Below are 21,761 nucleotides of genomic sequence, written 5' to 3'. Positions count from 1 at the left end.
GTTGGTTCCTGTTCCACGAGTCTTGGAGGAGAGCAAGGAGACCAGGCAGTTGTTCTGGTGCTCTACCATGTGTCTCTGCATGTGTCTGCCTGTCCCTCCTTGTCAGAGTGCAGCACCTGTGGCTGTCCCACCCCTCCTGAAAAGGGGTCTTGAGTGCAGAACCCACTCCAGCTGGGGTCCGTGCCCTGGGAGAGGGGCAATGCTGGCAGCCAAAGGGTTTTGAGGTAGTTTTTGGGCAGCAGCCCCCGTTTTGGAGGCTCAGCCCTGTGTCTTGGGGCAGGAGGTGCAGGCAGTGTGAGCAGCAGCAGAGATTATGGCTGCTATAAAAAGCACCAGCATCTCTCCTCTCTGCTCCCTAAGGCGCTTAGGGGAGGAAGGAGGGAATTAAAGAGCAGCCTCCTGCACTAAAGAGGTGCAGGGATGGGAGCAGCCAGAATAGCCTGGCACACTCGTGAGACCCCCTCCTCCTCAGCATCCCCAAAAATCCTCCCCTGGGCAAAGAAGCCCCTCCATGCTCTTCCTGAGTCCCTGCTGTTGGATCACCAGAAACTTGTCCCCTGCTCAGAGGTTGTGGGGGGCAAGGAGAGGGCTGAGGAGGACAGCTGAGCCTGGAGAGGGGGTCCTGGTGGGTGAGAGGAGCACACGAGGATGCTGTACCATTTGCATGCCCCCCAAAAAATCGTGGAGAACACTCCTCACTCATCTGCCTGGTCCTGTCCTGCCACCCCTCTTCAAAGGTACTCTGAGGGTACTGCTGATGTCCTCCAAAATGCAGTCAGCTGCATGGGTGCATGTCTGGACAGAAGTACACTGAACTATTGGAGGGACGGGGGTTGCTGCAGCCCAAAGCCATGCTCTGTCTCCCTTCCAGCGTCTGGAGGCAAAAAGGCTCCGTGGTCCTGGGACTCTGACAGGCTCACAGTCAGCCTCAGAGCTCAGCTGTAGTGTGGGTCTGGTGACATGTTTGGGGACAAAGCAGGGGGAAGGCAGGTGCCAGACGGTGGCAGTGATGCAGGGATGGGGGGATGTGAGGAAGGTGGTGTGGGGAACAGCTGTCCTCTGTGGCATTCCCCCGTTCGTGGCAGGTTCCAGTGGGGTCAGTTCCAAAAGCAGCCCCGGGGTCCTGCCGAGCTCTGGTGCCAGCCCTGGCTCCTGGTGTGGCCCAGGTGTGACCCCGCAGCTCAGGGACGCGGCTGGTGTTTCCCCTCACTGCAGACGCTGCCGCGACATCACCCAGCGCTTGGTCAGTCCTGGAGGTGGACACAGCCCCAGGATCCCCCTGGAACCCCTGCAAATGAGGGATTTCAGAGAGGCTGAGCGGAGGGGCTCAGGCTGCCCTCTCCAGCCCTCCCCGGGCGGGCCCCGGCTCCGGCGGCCACAGGAGGGAGCTGGGCTCCTTCCTTCTGCTCCTGCTCGGGGACAGTGGCCTCGGGCGGGCGACAGCCGCGCCAGCCCTGGCTGCGAGTCGCTGCTTGGCGCAGGAGCATCTCCTGGGGTCAAACCCCGCCTTGTGGGACCCCAAAGGTCTCAGGAAGGGAGCGGGAGCCCGGCTGGAATGGAGAGGGCTGCCTCCATGCTGAGGGAAGCCTGCACCTTGTTCCCAGCAGCTGATGGGCGATGGGGCTGCAGTGCAGAGGAGTCCCTGGGCTGATGCTGCAGCCGGGGGGCACCGGTTGTGCCCAGGGAGTGGCATGTCCCCATGCTGAGCGGCGCCACAGTGAGACAGTGTGTCACTGTCCCTCCGGGCGGTGGCCAGAGGCACCTGGGTGACCCCGATGTCCAGCCTGCTGATGCTGAGAGAGCAGGGGAGCAAGCGAACCAGCCCCTCCCTGTACTTCTGGAGCTTCCCGGTTTCCCCAGCGCACAGCCAGCTCTGCTGCTGCAAGGGGCTGTCCCCAGGGGTTGACAGTCACAGGGGATCATGCCCCAGCATGTCCAGCTCTCCATCCCTGTCCAGCTCCCCTCGCAGCCCCAGCAGCGCAGGGGAAGCCTGGCAGGTGCCAGGCTTCAAACCCAGGATTCAAACCCAGAGCAGCCATGCTACAAACCCAGGATTCAAAAAAAACGGAGAAAAATGATGGTGGCAGATCCCTGTCTGATTGGAAATGGTTAATTACGGGGGGAGGTCCGAGGTACTGCCCTCGCCCTTGCTTGCTGAAAAGCCCACAAAGCCCCAGTGTGAGACTGCTGGTATTGGCTCTCATTAAAGCCCTTGGAGCAGGAGTTTGAAACCACATCCATTTTCCTGAACCACTTTCAGAGGGGGAAAATGCTGTTCTGGCCCTGCTATTTGTGGTGTGCTGGGTACTGCAGGCTGGGGAAAGGCAGGACTTGTCTCCCTGACTGCAGAGGCACAAGTCTGGACCACGGCCTTTTCTCAGGACTGGCTCAGTGTCACATCAGCATAACCTTTCTTTTAAGTTCAGGGAAGATGTGGAGAGTAAAGGGATCTTCATAAAGGAGAGGCACGAGGAATGAACTTGGTCCCAGTGCCTCCACTCTGCTACACAAAGAAATTATGGATCTGGTTTAAAACCTGCATTGAGGTTTTAAAGAGCTGATCTTAAAACAGCCATGAAGCCATCGGGATGCTCCTTTTCCCACATGGTTTTGTAGCTTGCCCCACACATTTGCTGTTGCTGGCTTTCCCTGAGCCCCTTAAACAGCGAGGAGCAGGGATCTGCCTGGAGTTACAAAAGGGAAGTGATGTCTTTGGGCACAGAGAAGGGCAGCTTTGGTTGGCGGTGCTCTGGCTGGGAAGAGGAAGGTGCCCAGGGAGAAGAGGGAGGTGTCCCTGCTCCATCAATGCACGTGGGGCTGACCCCAGTACAGAGCCAGCACCCCTTGGGGCGGCAGGAAGTCTGGGGGTGATGTAGGAGGAGGTCACACTGGGATGAGTCTGAAGGATGCAGACATACAAGGGCTATTTTCCCCCATGAAGAGTTTGGATTTCATGCAGATGGGTCCCTGTCCTCCTCTCCAGCAACATTCCTCAGAAAAAGGGATTGTACCTGGTCCCAACAGGGCTGCTCCCTGTCAGGGGATGCTGGGTTCAAGCATAGATGCAGTGGAGGGAATGTGATGGCCCTGGCTTGCTACAGGCCTAGAGGAATAAGGCTCCCTGGGAAGCTTGGGCTGTCACCCTGCTGTCCCAGAGCCACAGGACACACCTGCTGAAAAGGGCTGCGAGCTGGAGCTGCAAAACTACGGGCAGGAGTGATGGCCCAGGCAGATCACCAATGTACTGGGGGATTTGGCCCCTACTGACCTTTCTGCAGCTCCCAGCTCCCTGCTGTGCCCTGGGCCTGTCCCCAGAAATGCAGACAGCCACATTTCTCTGCAGCCTCCTTGTCTCCCTTGCCCTTCTCCCCACCCCATTCCCATGCCACTGGACAGCCACACGCCAAAGGACCGCCCGGCCTCTCTGCAGCTCATTTCTCTTGCAAGCTTTGTCTGGTGGGTGTATTTTGCATTTGCCTTTTCTTTTTTGCTATTCACAGGGAACAAAGAGGGGGTCACAAACCCAAGGGCGGACGTCAGGACAGGGCTGACAAGCCTGGGAGAAGGGGTGATGCCACCCACCCCCACAAGGTCCTTAGAGGCTGGTAAAACCAGGGGGAGAAGGGCTTTGCTCCACGGTGCCGGCTCTGCCCGTCCCTTCCTCTCCCTGGCCGGCCCTGCGAGGCGGCTGCTGCGCTGTTTCACTGCTCCATCCTTCTGCTCCATCCCTCCTCTCCATCCCGCTGCTCCATCCCGCCTGGCTCGGACGTGGCACCGGTCACGTCTGCTGTGGCAAGTGGCAAGTCTCGCTGATGGCGATGACCACATCCTGGGACTGCCTCTCCCGGTGCCGCGGCGCCTCGGGCATCTCGCTCATCTCGTTGACGCTGTTGCTGATGCAGTTGATGTCGCTCTTGTTGCTGTTGTCATCCGGGTTGGGGCCAAAGATCCACTCTGGAGGAGGGAAAAGCACAAAAACAAGCCCCTGGTTACCTCCAGCTGTTTGCCCAGACCTGAAGGCTCTGAAATGGCTTGAAAATTTCTCTCTCCAGCTACACCCTACCTCTAGCTCTGGTGCTTCCCCCTCCAGGAGTGTCCCTTGCCCACCCCTGCCCCTTCAGCTCCCTCCACTCCCCTGGTGCTGGGATCTCTGCTCTTCCCAGCTCTGGGCTGGTTTTCAGGCTGCTGGTTTCTGGAAGCCCTCCCGGCTTAGGCAGATAAAATCACCCTGTTAATCCCAAAAATGAGAGTGAAGTGCCTCCAAAGTGAAGTGTGCATCTGGGGTCTCTAGCAATCTATTTCCTAAAGTGGGATTTTGCTGTCAGACAGCGTAAGTGATTAAATAACTATGTGTCATCCAAATGGGGCTGGAGACTTGGCTGGGACATGGCTTTTCTGCCTTGAGAGTATATTACAGCCATGCCAGGGCCTCAAACCCTCCATGGCAGTTTTGGGGCTGTGCTTCTTGCTGGTCACCAGAGCACCAGGACCTGGCTCTGAGCTGATCCAGGCACTGCCACGACCCTGGGGGTGACTGATGCCCCTCCAAAATACAGAGTCACTGCTGGATGCCGGTGTGACTGAAACAGCCCCTGCAGCACAAGGGATGGCAGCTGAGGGAAAGCAGGCGTTGCTGCTTCCCAAACAGCTATCTTTTAAAACATTTGGCTCTTTGGGCAGTGAGAGGCCATAGTCCACTGAGATGGGAGGCACCAGCAATGAGGATACCAAAGGTGGGTAAACCCAGGCGAGGGGAGAGCAGCCCCAAGAAATTGTGGCTGTGGGCAGTGGAGCACCAGCACTCCTCTGCTTTAGCTCTGCTACCAAAATAAAGCAGAGGTGGCTACCAGGAGGCAGACAAAAGGACCAGCCTGGTTTTGTTGCTCCTGGGGAACTCTGCTTATTTGCCACTGGACCTCACAGAATACAATTTATCTCCTTTGTGGTGTGGGGTCTTTTCTGTCCCCACAGGACATTCCAGTTATGACTCTTCAGTAGAGGACACAGGCTTCCTCGAGGAGCAGGGGCACAGAAATGCCATCCCAGTGAGATGATCTCTTTCTCATGGGCTGTGGAAGAAAGTTTTGCAGCAAAACTAGGATTGAATAATGGCAAATGTCAGGGTGGGATGCCAGGTGTGAAGTGAATGGAAGATCTCATTTCTCAGTTCACCAGTGGTGGCCAGACATTTCTTCAGGTGTGAGCAGAGAGACAGGAATGACTTGTGGGCCTCCCTGTGCTCAGTGTGTGCACTGTAAGTCAAATTTTGGGCTTTTTTTGAGAGACACAAAGCTTCTCTATTTTTTTTTTTCTTTTAAGAAAAGCCAAACATTTTGTTGTTTTTGCAATGCAATATTTGAATTTTTTCCCCAGCCTGAAGCCATTTGGCCACAGCATCCCCAAGAGAGCAGAACATGACTTTCAGGATGATGCTCATGCTCTGGAGCCAGGGTAGGTGACCACCCTGCCAGGGGAATTGGACAGGGAGTGGAGGGGGTTGTGCCCCACTGCCAGCATGGGCTGGCTGGAGGAGGGGGGCTGTCTCCAAGGAGGGTAGAGCTCCACCACCCTGGGCACAGGCAACATGTCCAGAGAGTGACAGTTTTTCCTTGGTTTTCCTATTTTCTTCACCTTCATCACTGTGCTAGCAGGGTTTGCTGGCTGTCCAACAGGAAAGGCAGGAGAAGAACAACCACAGCTCCCTCAGCCACCACAGTGCTGGCAAGAGGGATTGGGAAACTCAGCAAAGAAGTGGTCCAAAGGTTTTTGGGGAGCCCTGTGTGTACCCTGAGTCCCAGCCAGGACATTTAGCTTTCACTTGCATAACCCACCTGAGGCTGGGCTCCTTCACAACCCTTCCCCAAGGAAAATCAGCCAAGCCCAGAAGGCTCATTTAGGGCTTTTTTCCTTTATAGCTTTGATTTTGCTTGGCTTTACTGGGTTTAGACTAAAGGCCAAACACTCCACCACCTGCTTTGTGATCTGGTCCATCCCAGACAGAGCCTCCTGCCCCCGAGACCTTGCAGGCTCCTGCAGCCCCCACACAGCTGCTTGCCTGCCGTGAGGAGAAGCCGAAGGCAGTAACAAGATTGCCTCCTACAAATACTATTAAAGTTCTCAGCTTGCTTTCCTTGACGTCAGCCGTAAAACTCCAGCGGAGCAGCAGGGAGGAAGGGGAATAATCTGTAGAAAAAGGGGTGATGGGTCCTCAAATATCCCGGGAGCCACTGGATAAGGATTGCTATGTGCAGCGAGAAGCAAAGAGCGTTGCATGCCGGTGAGCAGGGGTAAGTGGCATCTGGTGGCCAGATGATGAACCCCTGGTGACATTTGTGGGCAGAAGAAGAAGCAAGAGCTGGATGAGGCACTGTGGTAAAGGCAGAGAAATGCAGGGGATGGGTGTGTTGGGAGAGCACCAAGGGCACCAACAAAATCCATTTGCGCGGGAGAAGTGTCACAGTGCGTTGTCACCAAAGGGGATGTGGCTGCCCGAGGAAGGTGGCTGTGCGGGGCTGCCACAGTCCAGCTCCTGGGTGAGAGCAGGCTGGATTGTGCGTGCTAATCCGAACCACTGCTTCCCTGGGAATTATTTCTGGAGCCTGCTGGATCTAATTACCCAGTAATCTGCAGGAAGATGTAATTAGGCTGTCATTAGAGGGTATTTACTGCGATGCCTTTATGATTTGACTGTGTAAGTAAGGAGTGAAGTAATTACACAATTACATGTTATTTGTGGCCATTTATGGCCTGTAACTTCAGCGTGTTGCCATGTGTGGAAGAGGGGAGCGAGGCCCCGTGGAGCTGGCAGAGGATCTCCTGCCAGCAGGACCCTGGAGAAACAACCATAAAAATGTCAGCGCCCTCATGTCCCCTTCCAGGCACCGCCAGCTCCGTCCCAGCCAGGCTCCATCCTCCCCAGCTTCTCCTTCTCGCTCCTCTCAGCTTGAGGGTGAGGAGCCAAGGTCTCCCGGGGTCACCCGTGGCATGTCTGGGGAGGGATGAGGGAGAAGAGAGAGGAGACCTGCACATCTTTGGCGTCAATGGGATTAAACCTCGCCCTGATGCGGAAGGAACTTTGCAGGGGATGGGAGGCACAACCTCACGTCATGGGCCAACACAGGCTGGAAGCCTTGGCTAATGAACCCTGCACAGGGGTGTAATCAGGTAAGGAGTGTAGCTGCATTTCTCTTCACAGAGAAAAATAAGGCACAACTTCCCAAAGATATTTCTGAAATTCACATCATTCTCTAAACCTCAGAGAAAGAACAAACACTTCTTATCTCATTTACTGCTCCTGTGTTGTTGACAAGTGAAATGCATTGTAAAAAATTGTTTACCTAAAAGAAATTAATAATTAAATTCTAGCATGAGTATTTTAATTCATTAACCAATTAAATCCATGTGTGTGTGTGTCAGGACTGTCAGCTGACAGTCACAAAATGCTGTGCAGTTAAGTGCTTAGCAAATTCAGTTTAAATCTAATGTAATATAAATTAATATAATATAATAAAGTAATTAATTGACCTTCTAATAAGATGGAGTCAGGTGCATATTCTCTCCCCCCTGTCAGTGGCCCTGCCTTTACAATAAAGGGGGGTGGCCAAGGGCTGGGAGCCCAGGGATGGTGGTGACCGGCCAAAGGAACCTGCAGCCCTCAGCACCATGTCAGGTATTTGTCTCTCCATCCCTTACAGGTGGCAGGGGGGATGCATGAACCACGAAAAATAGACACACAGAGGAAAACAAAATCCTCTTTTGGATCTAAGTGCACGTATGGGTTCACACAATCTCCAGCCAGAAGGTGAGCAAAGTTAGGCTGAACCTAACGACACCTAATGGATCTGGGACAGCTACAGGCAGAGCTGGGGTGAGAAGGGATCACACAGTGTGCTCCTGGGGCAATGGCACATCCACACCCAGGACAGTCACACTTTGGAGATAAGAATAAGCATTGCCTGTCCCTACCCAGCCACTGGAAGGAGCTTGTAACACATGCTGCAAAATCCAGGGCATGCTCATGGGTGTGTATGTGAATGTCTTGGATAAAAGAGAGGAACAAAGTGAGTTTCTTAGCCAGGCTGGGGAGCAGCATCTAACCCAGAGACACCTCTTCCTGCTGGTCAGGTGCTGCCAAGGCTCAGTGTGCCTGCTGGGGTCTGCAGGGCCAGTGGAGAGGTGGGAAGTGCTGAGGTGGGGCAAGATTGATATGGAGAGATTGATCCAAAGCAGCTGGAGAGAGGAGATAGAGCAGACTGGGCAAATCAGGAGCTGTGGAATAGCATCTCTGTTATTATTGTTATCCCCAAGTAGCAGAATGATGTGGCACAAAATGCCCCTGCACCTCCCTGGCTCTGTCCCAGTCTTTGACAGCACCCCTGGAAGCAGGACCCCTGGGATATGCTGTATTTTTGGGGACACAAAAACCCTGGGGTTGCCCAGATGTCACAGCGTGCCCTTCTTGTACCAGCAGCATGAGGGCTGGTCCCTGCCCAGAAACCCCTGACAGTGCAGGCAGCAGGGAGCAGCCTCCTGGTGTCTGGGTGCAGAGGGGCACAGGGTTGCTGTGTGCCCAGTGTCACCCCGAGGGGGTGGCCCGGTCCCCTGCATTCATTGGTGGCAGGGTAGGATGACTATGAGGCATTTCAGCTGCTGAAAAAGAGACATCCCAGGCAGAAGAGCAGAAGGGGGTGGGAGAAAGGGCTGAAATTTAAATGCAGCCTGGTGAGTGAGACATTCACAGTCCCTGTAGAGATGGAAACAGGAAAGGAAGGGGCGACATGTTCGATGAACAATCAAACTCGTGCTCTAGTTTTGCTTTAAATGGAGCTGGGTGTGAAAGCAGCTGCTAAAAAAGCTCTTTTCCCATCAGCAGGAGCAGAAGCACCTCTTTCTTTGGAACAAGTCCTGACCCAGCAATCACATTGTGCTCTGCGGCAAGGCAGGGCCAGCTCTGGCCGGAGCATTCCCCATGGACACGAGTTCAAGGGTATCCCTCATGTCTTTGACATGGTGCAGCAGTCACAGCTGGACATTGTAGCTGTCTCTTTTGCTGGCCAGATTCTACCTATTCATTAGCAAAATCAACAGATAACTCCCAGTTTGTTCTGATGGAAAATCTGTGTCTGCCCCTGACAACAGTAATTTGTTAGAAACTCCCCTTTTCCCCTCAGATTCACTTTTTTTCTAAATGAATTTGATGTTGGGGTTTGTTCTTCCTTCCCTGTTTTGCAGAAATTTCTCAGCTTTGCTGTGCTGGCTGAGTCAAAATTGTCCTGGACCCCAAACAGCATGAGCACTCTGCTTTGCTGATGGACAGGTAAGGACACTGCTCCTCTGCAGAGCTGTCACCAGCATGAAGCATCTCGTGGGAAAAGGGGTGACATGGAAAAGGCAATCAATTAATTATGAAATTTTCTTAAAAACAGCTTCTCTGCATGCACCAGAGCAACCCTGGACCACGCCTGCATTTGATCCCAGTCCCATCCATCAGGCAGCATTGCAGCTCCAGAGAACGGGTCTCTGAGAGGTGGTGACTCAGGCGTGGTAGGTGGGAGGCAGGCATGGTCCTGGGGGTGGATATTTGCCATCCATATCTTCCAGAGGCAGAGAGAAGGTGACCAGAGTGTGAGGAGCCCTGCTCGGTCTCAGCTCAAGGGAGACCAGTGCTTGCAGGGCAGCAGACAAACACAGCCCTCGCCCCTGGACCTGACACAGCCCATCCCTGGACCACATGGTGGCAGGAATGGGAAGGCTGCTGTGGGATGGTGCATCCCTGAGGCCTTGGTCAATGCCTGTCAGTGTGTGCTGGAAGCCATTCCTCTCCTCCAGCTCTGAGCTCCAAGGGTTTGGCCTCAAATGCAGCTGTCCTGGCGTTGGCCCTTTTTGCAGGGTCAGACCACTGTGGCTCATTGTCCAGCCAACAGCCCCAGCCTGCGAGGGGGAGTGGTGAATTATTCTACAGCAGCCACTGCTTCCCTAAACAGCAGCTCAGGAACTCCTGATGCACCCCCATGCACCAGACGGGAAACAGGCAGGGGATCACTGTGAGAGGTGGGTTAGAACCAAGATAGAAAAGCAGAAGGGAACCTGACGTGATTTCTTCCCACTACTTTGGGAGGCAAAGGAATTATCCTCAAAACAGAGCTTGAAAAAAAGAGGTATAAGTCCTCTCTGATGGACCTAAGATGCTGTCTGCAATCCCTGCCGTGGGCTGAATTATCCTCCGAGCCCTGTGGTTCTGTGTGGAGCAATTAAAAGTGGATCCCGTGTCCCTGCAGGATCACCCAGCAGCTATTTTCAGCAATGCCACGTTCACGCACAGTTTCTTTGTTCAAGGAGACCGTTTCCTAAAGAAGCCTGAAATGTGGTGGTTGGAGATAAGGCTGAAAAACAAAAATATGGCTGGTGGGTCAAAAGGGCAAAGAAAAGAAAGACCCTGCTCCAAGGATGGCGTAGGGTTTTGAGCAGTCCCAAAGCCATCGACCAGCGCAGTCCTGGCAGTGCCAATGAACCTGCCCTGCCTCGGCCCAGCTGGGCATCTGCCTTGGGCCCATTCCCGAGGGAAAAGTTTCCTCCAAGGTCTCCTGTGGAGATCAGCAGCCCGGAGGAGACCTTGGCTGAACCGGGTGGCAGCAGGCAAGGTCTCCCCGCAAGGCATTGCTCCCACGCAGAGCAGCAGAGCCTTCCCGTGTGGTTCCCGTGCAGGAGCGAGATGCTTTCCCCTTTCCCGGCGACCACACGCGTGCGGTCTCCATGGCGACAGCTTTGTTTCCAGTCAAACTTTTTATTTTTTCCCCCTTTTCCTCTTTTTTTTTTTTTTTTTTTTTTTTTTTTTAATTTTAAACAGGAGCGATATTCAGCGAGCTGCTGGGCACGGAGGAGGGAGGGCGGGCGGGCTGATTCCCAGGATTGCAGTAATTAGGCGCCTCTACGTTGGTGACAGCCTTGTCATTTGCCAAGCCCGCTCCTCGCCGCAGCGCCGGCTCTGGCAGCTCTCCAGCGCTTCAGAGTTAAGCAGCTTTCCAAACGCTTCGACCCAATTTGCCTGAACTGCTGGTGGGGTCTGAGCTGGGCTCACGCAGGAGCCTCCCTCCCTCCCTCCTCGGGGGGCTCGTGTCCAACCCCAAGCAGGGACATCTGATGAGTTTTGGGAAAGCCAAACGTGAGATTTGGTCAGCTCAGAGCAAGCAGGAGGGACTGGAGAGAAATGAAGGGGTTTGGGGCTCTTCTTGGCCAGGTCTCTCCAGGAAGAGCTGAAGAGGGGCTCTTTCAGAGCCCTCTTATCCGTATCCAGGTGCTCTGCCTTCCTACTCTCCAACAAGGCATATTTCCTCCGTCTCCTATGCAGCCTCCCATTTTCCACTCCTCCCCAGCCTGCTGGGCATCACGGCAGTGTTCACATCCCCCTGGGGATGCCTGGGCAAGCTCTAATTGATTTTTTAAGAAGCATCTGCAAGAGAGGTGTCGGTATCTCAAATACCCCCTCAGATTTCACAGGGAGAAAACCTTGGCAGCATCCCGAGAACCCCTTCACCATCCGAAACTGAGCCCAGCACCTGCTTCTCGTTGCTCCTGTGAGAGCAGGGGCCTGGCTGATGCTTTGACTTTCCCAAGCCATGTCCAACAAGCTGTTATTGAGGAGTCATAATCATCCCCGCTGCCTCCAAGTGACTGTTTAAAGCAGCGATTAACTATTCCCACTTTAATCTCCCTGAAACAGGCTCCAGCCCTTTGGCATCTTATTTCCATCTCTCCCTGTGTATTTCTGAACATGATTAGTGCAGAAACGCTGATAGCAGAGGCTGGAGCTGCTGCCGAGTATATAAATCCAGGCATTGTGTTAAGGCAGCTAATAGAGCAGATTCTTATTTACTGTCCCTTGCTCTCTCTGTCCAGTCCCTAGAGTAATTTTATGCAAACTCATTCAAATTAAACCCCTTCTCTTTAAAGGCTGTTCCTTGGCAGAGTTAACAAACATGGTCTCATCCTCTCTCCTCCGAGGACTGGCTCATTTTAAGTGTAAAAACTGTGGGAAGATGGGCCTGGAGTGCTAACTAGGATGAGCTGGAGGCAGCCTTCAGCACTGCTGGAGTTTGGGAAATGCCTTCTCCTCTCTGCCTGGAGAGGGAAGAAGCTCACATATGGATTTCTGACCCTAACTTGGAGAGATATTACCTCACCCCGGGGCAGGGAGGATGCTTTGCCCTCAGCAAGGGGTGTTAAACTAGGAAAAGGCTTCTTCCAAAGGGGCAGGAAGCGGGCAGAGCCCAGTGCTGTCCCTGTGCTTGTCCAGCCCCTGGGATGGCCGTAGTGCTGTGAAAGGCAGTGGCAGTCCCTTTGCAAAGGGCTTTGCCAGAGAAGGGGCACCCTGGGCTGACCCCATCCCACGCAGAGGCTCAAGTTAAAGGTCACCAGGGAACATTGGTGCCGAGTTGGAAGCAGCACACCTGGGGCCCAGGTGCACCCTGACTGCAGCTGCAGCCCCCCTTTGTGCCTGGAGGGACAGGGCATTTCTGTGGATATTGCCCTGCTTCGCAGTACCCACCCAAGGGTGGTTTGCGCACCCACATCTGTGCTCTCCTGCAGCAGGGGCCACAGCAATGGGGGCAGGGGTGTCTGTCTGGGGACACTGGGACTGGACTGGCCCCTGCCTCGGGGGAGTTTCTAACCTGGCCTGACCTGGTCCTTTGACCTTCTCGGGGCAGGAGTGGGTATATTTTTAGGTGCTGTCCCCACTGCCTACCTTAGTGGGGAAGGCAGCACTAAATCAGGCGAGTGGCAGAGGCAGGTGACGTTACAGCCCCAGCAAGCTGCTGATTAAGTGTTAAATTTAACACTTTAAGACTATATATCCATTTCCTTCCGTCTGGAGTGAAGAAAAACTCTTCAGCAGCAGCTCCTTGCTGTTTCCTAGGCTCAGCCTCGTGTGAGACCCCAAGTACTGCTCCCTGCCAGGAGGTTTGACCTTCCTTGTCCCAAATAACTGCCCTCCAAATCCCTGGGTCCTGGATCTGCTGGCCCTTGCCTGGTCATGACCCTGTGCCCAAAGGGCTTGGCTTGCCCTCCCCTCAGCAAGGCAGGGGTGCTGCCAACCCACAGGCACTGGTTGGAGTTTTGGCTGCTGTGTGTCTCCTGTGTCCCAGGAGCAGGGAGATAAAGCGGAATCATGAATGAACACGTGGATTTTGTTCCAGATGAGTGTGATGTCCCTGTCCCTGCAGAGATGGAGCCTGCAGGGCTTCAACCCTGATTGAGGGTCAGGCTCAGAGCAAGGCTGTGCAAAGGGATTTCAGCCTTGTTTCCCTGTGCAGGGCATTGTTCCCAGAGCTTTTGGGGATTGTGCGCATCTGCAGGAGCCAGGAGCTTAAATCCCTCTGGAGATCCCTTCTGGATCCCTATCCAAGCTGGAAAACTGTAACCAGCATGCTGAAGCAATGCCCTGACCCTCAAAAGTACACGATGGCTGTCAGGATGTAGGTGCCAAAAGTACCAGGGATTCAGATAGGAATTGGGCACATTTGCACTCCCCAGCATGACCAGCCTTACAAATTATGGGGCAAAGAGCAAGAGTATCATTGAAGGCTTGTCACAAGCAGCCAAGCACCTCTGCCTGACTACAGCAGCCAGCAGTGTTTGTGCTTTCAGCCCCAATGGCGAGGGACAGCATTGATCAGCAACAGGATGAAAAGAGGAGGAGGGCAAATCTCATGAAAATGTTCCCTCTTTGGGCTGTCATTGCGTGGATTTGTTGCAGGGGCTGTGATGGCTGTTCTAAGGCAACCAGACTGCTGAGCTGGGTTTCCTAGGAGTTTGTAGACTCACTGGTGTCTAATAAGGGGTTAAGCTCATATGGCAGATTTTCTTTCACTATGCACTAGTGGGTTGTTATCCTATGCTCAGATATCTGTTGCCATGAAACTTTTCGTATTGGAGACCTCTAATCCAAGCTCAGTTGGAACTGGCCAAGAGATTTTACAGTCATTTGGCAACCCAGACTCACACACACACATTTATGCACACGCACACAGGCACAAGATCTGCTCCTTGAGGAAGGGGGCTAAACCTAAGGATTTTCTCGGGGAAGACGGTCAACACAGAACTCAATTTGGAGAACCCAGCACATTAAATAAACCAACACTCTTGAAAATGTGAAAGGGTCAAAGCTTGGTCTAAAACCCACCCAAATCAAAGGAGACATGCAAGGCAGCACGTCCAGCCTTGGCACCAGGCTCTTTTTGGCCACAAAGCACACAACGGATGAAGCCCACACTCACCTACAAAGTCGTAAATGAGGTCCTTGATGAGATGCCCGACGATGGCGTATGCCACTGCCACCACCACCAGGGCTGCCATGAGGAGGTAGAGGACAGCCTTGGGCAGAGGAATGGCGTCTCGAGGAGGGGGTTTGTACTCCTTGTAGAGCTGGTCATTGTCCGAGTATGAGTACTGGAACAAGTGGTCCAGGCCAGCTGTGAAGTTGCTGGAGTTCATGGACTGGCTGTTGGACAGGTAATTGTCCTGTTCGGGGTCCTGGAGGACACTTACCACCGAGCTGGTGGTGGCTTCCACTTGCTGTACCAAGTTCAGAGTCTTGTTAACGCTGGGGAGGATTTGGGAAAGGAAAGTGCTCCAATCTTTGATGGCACTGATGTTGCAAATAATCATAATTGCAATGAGGAAAGAGGTCTCCAAGCTCAAGAGACTTAAAAGGGAGAGAAAGAGGTGAGAATTGCTGTGCTTACACCAAACCATGTACTGCAAAGCGGGCAGAGAAGGTCTGGATGGGGTGCGTTTCTCATTTGCAAATTCTTACATGATCCGGTGGGGATGCATCTGTGGTACCTCGTCTCACTCCTGGAAATGCCCGCAGAAAACCCTTACAGGCATGAAGTTCCTTAGGAAAAAGTAGGTGTCGGAATGATTTTGACCGATATCATTTTTGTTCCTCAGCCGCCTGTCCCTTATGCTACTCACCGATGAAAACCGGAGAGACGGGATCCTGTCGATATTTTCAGTCATCTGGAAAAGAAAGATAAATTGCCCTTCTCCAGCTTTTTATTTTTTATTTTTTTTTCAGAGGCGATGGTCCTTGGAGAGACAGAAATCCCCCCTTGGCTCTGCCCCGGGCTCGGTCAGGCTCGAGGTGTGCGGTGCGGTGCCGGCTCTCCCGTCAGCGCTGCCAGAGCGTTCGCAGAGCACGCAGATGCTCAGACCCCACAAAGTTCAGCTGCTCCGGTGTGCGACGGGGCCGGCGGCGCGCAGCTCCTGGCCATTCCAGCCTGGCTTTCAGCAACTTCTCCTACCGGCATCTCCCGATCGATTCCTTTAAAAACAAAACCAAGTCAGAGACAACGAGCATGCCGGCAGAGAGCTCAGCACCCGCTCCCCAGCTCAGTCCAGAAGCGGTCGGTCTCGGGTTTTACCTTAAAGACTTTTCCAAGCGAACAGATCCTCTCGCCCGGTGCTCCGGCTCGTTTCATTCCGGGCCGGGTCCCTGCGGAGCTGCCCGCACGCAGCCGCCGATCCGCTGCCGCTGCCCGATGCCGTGCGCGGGCTGCCCGCCTGTGCGTGCGCGTGTGACACTCCTCCCCGCTCTCTTCCCTCCTGTCCCTTCACCTGCCGGCTCTTCCCAGCCTCCCCGGCTCCGGCAGCGAGGGGGATTAGCTGCCGGGAGCTTGGCTCCAAAACTCCTGAGCGTGCGGGGAAGCAGGCGATGCGTGCTGGGAGCGTAGGCTCAGCCTCCGCCGCTGCTCCCCGGGGAGTTAATCCTTTCGATGACAAAAGATGAGCTTTGATCCGTCTGCTGGATGCTGCCGGGGAGGTGCAGGGGAAGGTGGGGAGCAGCCGGAGCGCTCGCGTGGGTAGCCCAGGTCCAGCCGCCCGCGGGCGCTGAGCTCAGCCTTTGTCTGGGAGCGGAGCCGCCGGCAGGGAGGAATCACATCGCGGGCGCTGCCGGGAGCGGGGAGGACATCATCGCTCCCACCGCCAGCATCCCGCAGGAGTGATGCCCCCCACAGCCCCGCTCCCTCCCCGGCAGCCGCCGCCCTGCAAAGTTTGGGCATCGGAGGGATGGCTGGTTTGCAGAAAGCACGGAGGGTTTGAGGCCGAGCTTCCTCACCGTCTCCCCTCCCTGCTAAGCTGTCTGTGCCAACTGGTAAGAGGCAGCCTCCTTGGTCACCTTGATAATGGTCTTAAACTGGTTCATGTTCCCTACAAATACATCTCATCCGCCTTAGTGGTGGGATCTCTGCAGTCACTGAGTTGCTGACTTGGTTTAAAGGCAGTGGGACATATTTAAAGAGGAGGAAGAGGAAATCTTAGAGAGGGGGAAATTGTCTTTCTATATTTGGAGGTGAAAATAAATCACAGCCCCCCCCCCCCCCCCTTTTTTTTTTTTTTGGTGCTGCTTCCCCATGTAAGAAACAGCTGTCACGGGGGCAAGAAAATCACCACAATAAGCCTGAAAGCAGCCAAATGGAGCTTTTGAGAAATAACAGCAAAAGATAAAAGATTAACTTTGTGTGTGTGTGTGTTACCAGCCAGCAGCAATCCTGCCAGCTGCCTGGGAGTTGGAAGAGTGTAGAATAAAATGACAACATCTCCGGTACAATAATATCACCAGGGCTTGGGTTGGTGATGGACAGATTGTACCAGCCCAGGAGCAAAGGAAATGTGGAGGAAAAAGCTTTTCTGCCCTCCCTGGAATGTGCATGGACCATGTCACAGTCAATTCTGGTGCCCAGGACCATTGAACAACATCCTAAAATTTCTTCTCAAAAGTGACAGAGCTGTGACTGGTTACAGAAGAATATCTGGGCAGCTACATGGATACATGTCCTGCAATGGGATAGGTCCTGATGTCCCCCTGCCCCAGCAGCTTGATGTCCAGAGCTGGAGCTGCTACTCTGGCTCCAGAGCATGAAGCAGCAGAGGTGCTTTCAGGGCCAGGGCAGGAGTCAGGGGCTAAGGGCAAATGGCTCCTCTGTCAGATTCTCAGTCCTTCCGCACCAGATTTTATCCTTCCAAGATGGAAAATATGGCAACAATTTTTTTTTTATAAGAACTTTTCAATGTGAAGTGAATTCTGGGCTCTGTGCAGGAGTGGTACAGTGCAGTCTGGCTTTGCTCTGCTCAGAGGCACATCCTAGCCTAACCCCCTAGAAGCCTGGGGTTCTTAGGAGGAAAGAACAACCCCCAGGACATGGCCACTGGTCATTGGGGACCGAAGCTGCTCCAGATCTGTCCTTTCAGCACAGCAGTTTGGTGCTAGCAGTTGCCATGGCACCAGTGCATCAACCAGAGGGAACAGGAGAGCATCTGGTCCAGCTGACCCACCCCTGTGCCTGGCTTCAGCTGTGACTGTCCCGGGCAGGCTCCCACCGTGTTGTACCCCTTTATTCCCAGGAGGGGATGGAGATGAGTGACTGGAGGCAAACGGTTTGCAAAGGTGTGTGTACCTGGGGAGATAATCAGAGCTGAGGGCAACAGCGCAGCTCTCTGTGTGCCTGGGGACAGTTGGTGACAACAGCTCAGACCTTGCTCCAGTGGGACACAGGGCAAGCCCCCTCAGTTTCCTAGACTTCCATCGAGTACTTGTGGGAAGAGGCTGGAAAAGCACTCGGGGAAGCTCTGAGTTCTGCTGCAGGCACTGACTCCATTAAAGGGGCTTAGGGCAATACCAAAAAAAATACTCCCCCACCATTTGTATTTCTCTGCAGCGGAAATAAAGTTGGCTCCTTTCATTTTCATTAACACCCTTATCAATTCCAAGTGACTAAATAGATGCTTAACTGTTCATTATACACTCTCTGCATCTCCGGTCTGAAAGGGAGCCTTTATTTCCACAGTTATGGTTTCCTGCCCGTTACAGAGGGAGAGAGCATGGAGAGATACACAAGTGTGGATTTTAATAACCTGATATTTCAATCTCTCTATTATTAAAAAAAAAATGTTTGCATTTTACTGTGATGGGGGGAAGATTAAAAGGATCGCCATGGATTCCACTTAGGGAACATTGCTAATGATTTCAATAAATCACTTTAAATAAAAATCACAATCTCCACAATTCCACCCAAATGCCATTTGGCAGAGAGGTTGATTATGGAAACAAAATGAATTTCGGAATTAGCTGCTTGTCCTAATGCAATTGGACAAATTAAATTTAGGGATACACACATATCTAATGACACATATATCTCATGCAGAAGAGTGGTGTTTTGGCCCCTGGGAAAAAGAACAAATAATGTTTTAGTGGGTTAAGACAGATCTTGTCCCTCATGATGGATGTCAAGTGTTTGTTACAGCTATTTCCTTAGTATTTTTATTTTATGGCTTATCCTCTTGTGAAGCTACAGTCAAAGCACTGGTGTTTTATTTCCACCAAGGCAGGATCCAACTGACTTCTGGGACGTGACTTTGATAATGGTTGTGACCATGCAGAGCTGAAAAAACCACTCTGACACATCACCAGCAATGCCCAGAGCAGACAGTCTGGACTCCTCTCTGTGACTGGGACCAGAAGGTGAAGCCCAGATCTGGAGATCTGATGCTGCTCCCAGCTCCACTGCTGGCTGCATGTCCTCCGTTGTGACATGTGAGGAGGGACCAGGAGGCCACAGGCTGAGGATGTGGCAACACCTGTCAGGTGCAAACAGAGCTGTAGGGGTGGAGAGCAGAGCTGGAGTTTATTGCTGTGCGCTGTGCCGTGTCTTGGGAAGGCTTTGTGTCTCTCCCTGGCTCAGAGCTATGCAGAAGTTGGCTGAAAATGTGGTCAGGAGGTGCAGCTGCAGCAGCAATACCTCCATCTGTACTTCTGAGTGAGACATTTGTCTGCCCAAGGGTCATTTTTACAGCCTGAAGGGCTTTTTGTGCCTCTTTTCTGTGCTGGCTGCAGACTCCAAACCCTGATCCCCACCAGAGAAACCTCTGCACCTGTCCAGAAGAACAAGCACAACAATTTACACCCTCATATGGCACAAGGTAAAACACTCATCACAGGACTCCTTCAAACCACTCAAATTTTAGCTGTGCAGGGGGACATTCCTATCCAGATGCTGGCTCGTGGGGGCTGCACAGCTCCTGCTCCAGTCCCTGCAGCCTTCCCCTGAGGAGGCAAGCTGACCTTCATTCATCCCTGCATGGGCCAGATGCTCTTCCCTGCCTCCCTGCCTGGCTGTGCTCGGCTGCTGCACTACACCCCGGAGCTGCGACTTCATTTCTAAGCGAATTCCAGACCTGCACCAAAGTTTTGACAGCAACCTTCCAGCATGACAAGAAGTTGTGAAATTTAGGCTTATCCTGTATTCCCATTCCTGGCATTCATCTTGCCCAGCGATTTCTGCTTGAACAAAACAAACAAACAAGGAGCAGCAGCAATTTTTAGCAGATGAATCAGAGCGAGCTATCTTTATCTATCTATATATAAAAGCACCTTTTTAAAACCTTCTTTTTTGATGCTGTATTATTCATGTACCCAAAGCTGAAGAAGTCCAGATTATAATAATAATAGACATAATAAATATGCCCTATTAAATGCAGTGCCTAGGAAGACTGTTCCCTGTCTGCTGTCTCTGGTAAGCAAAGTAGGGTTTTAACTCTGCGTGTGGCACCATCTCATGGACAGCTTGGTTCATTCAAAGGACTTGAGAGGCTGAGGGCAAGCACAAAATTATCCAGCATGAAAAGCTTGCTTCATGAAAGAAAAGGGAACATCTCCCAAATAAACAAACCCAGGGCAACAGGAGTAGTTGCAGTGGAGCTGAGGTGGGAAGAATGAATTGCATGTTTTGTTTGCATCTCTAGAAAGTGCTGCTTGGCCAGAAAATAAGTAAAAATAGCTGAAAAGCATTTGTAGGGATTATCTGGGTAAGTGTGACAAAAGCAGAACAGGAAGGCCTCATCCGAACAGGTAGGAAAGTACTGTTTTTCAACATCTATTTCCACTCACAGCTTTGCTGTCCTGAAATCCAGTGAGAAGGGGAGCCAGGCTGTGTGCATCTGACACCTCCCAAAGCCTCTCAAAGGGATCTGGAGGGAGAAGCTGGCAGTCTCTACATTTTCTATCTTCTCTGCCATCTAAGCTGGATATGTAGATCCAAAAAAAAAAACCCTCACCTGCTGTTTCTTTCATGAAAAATTGAGGAAAAACTGTATGGATGCAAACCTGTTGGAATTTTCAGAGAGCTTGAAAGGGCAGGACTGAGGTGCCTGTCTACCTGCTGATATCTGGGCTTCAGGAGGAAACTTTAGGTGTCAGCAATGATAGAAGAAAGGAAGAAATGAAGGAATTGAGCAAGGCAAACAGGAAAACTTACCTCCTTCCCTGAAATATCCCCCTCATTGCAGGCAGAGGTACAGGAGCAGAGACCTCCCCAGATGCCAGTCCTCATTCCCTACAGACACACCCAGGAGGGGCTCTGCTGCCTGCCCCTCACCACGTCCTTACTCCAGTATTTTCTCCTCCCAGAGCAGGACCTGTTTCTAACGAGTGACATGTAAAGTTATGCTGGTTTTTCAGGTGTGGAGAGAGAGCTGGGTAGGGTTGAGAAGCGCTGCTGGGTTGCCAGGCAGGTTACAAATGCACTCAGTGACTCCTGATTAATCTGCCACCTCACACGAGAGGTGATGCAGTGCTCTCTTCTGCATTGCAGATTGTGCTCCTGCCGTGCCCTTTCCCCACCACCTTTCAGAACCCTCACCTGCTATTTCCCAGGCACTCATTCAGTGTCTCACAGTGCATTCATTGCATGCCTGAGCCCTATGTTGTTGCCTGCCCAGGTTGTAACTGTGTCTGCAGACTGATCCCAGCCTCACAGGTAGGAAAACAGCCCCTGAGGCCACGGTCCTGGCCATCCCTGCCACAACAGACACACTCACATCAAAGGAACTGATGGCAGAGGGGGACTGGAACATGTGCCTGTGTCCTGAATGGCAGTGGGTAACACTCCTTTTCCTGTGCTCCAAAGCCACGTGTGCAGATGCTGGATCCCAGATGGGAATGTCCAGCCAGTGTGGGTGCTGGAATAGAGAAGTGGGCACAGCCCTCCTGGATGGAAGGCTGATAATGGCTGAGAGCATCCCTGTTCCCTGTTCAGGTCTGGCAAGGTCAGCCCGGTCCTGGTGAACTGTAGGAGCCCTGGACTGAGTGACAGGAGCATAAAACAGCTCCAGTCTGGACTGAGCTCTGCTGCATCCCAGCAGGGGCATTGCCTGGAGCATCCTGTGGTGCTCCAGCTCTAGCAGCAAGCTCCTCTTGTCAGCAGCAGGCAGCTGTGATTGGCAGTGGCAGCAAAATGCTTGATTACTTTGGGATAGGATAAACTACGGAGCAGAACCAGAGGAAGAAAAAAATGCTTTCAACAAGTATGGAAACCATTTTTAACCCATCACAACCAGAGGTGGGATTGCATCCCTTCCATCTTTTTATTTTGTGATGGAAGTGCTGCATGTTGTTTTGTTTTTTGTTTTTTGTTTGTTTTTTTTTTACCAATCTGCCAGCCTACTGCTACTAAAGAGTAATTTAGCCAGGGAAACTTGAAGTTTGAGTTGAATCCCCAGGAAAAGTCTGAAATGAAGAGTGAAGGTGACATTCCTAATGAGCAGGGCAGGATTTTTTTAGCATAGGTTGTTAATTACATGGAGACAGAATCCTTTGACTCCTGCACTTTACTGCTATGAAGGAATTAAATGTCTACTAATGCTACATAAAATTATCCACAGCTCACCAAAGCTCTTGGTTTTTAAAATGTTGGTTGCATGGTGTA

General features: G+C 52.6%; 1 protein-coding gene across 1 annotated transcript; it reads right to left on the bottom strand.

The window, feature by feature from the left end:
* Positions 1-3,434: 3,434 nt before the first annotated feature.
* LOC119703995 lies at positions 3,435-16,252 on the bottom strand. The gene is made up of 3 exons (XM_038144561.1): positions 15,423-16,252; positions 14,274-15,322; positions 3,435-3,954 (listed from the first exon to the last, which is right to left on the bottom strand). Exons 2-3 carry the CDS (start codon positions 14,749-14,751, stop codon positions 3,779-3,781), a joined length of 654 nt encoding a protein of 217 aa, XP_038000489.1. The 5' UTR covers positions 14,752-15,322; positions 15,423-16,252; the 3' UTR covers positions 3,435-3,778.
* Positions 16,253-21,761: the final 5,509 nt, after the last annotated feature.

This window comes from Motacilla alba, chromosome 8, assembly GCF_015832195.1.
Source record: "Motacilla alba alba isolate MOTALB_02 chromosome 8, Motacilla_alba_V1.0_pri, whole genome shotgun sequence".
NCBI lineage: Eukaryota > Metazoa > Chordata > Aves > Passeriformes > Motacillidae > Motacilla > Motacilla alba.
This window is presented reverse-complemented; position numbering and strand designations above follow the sequence as displayed.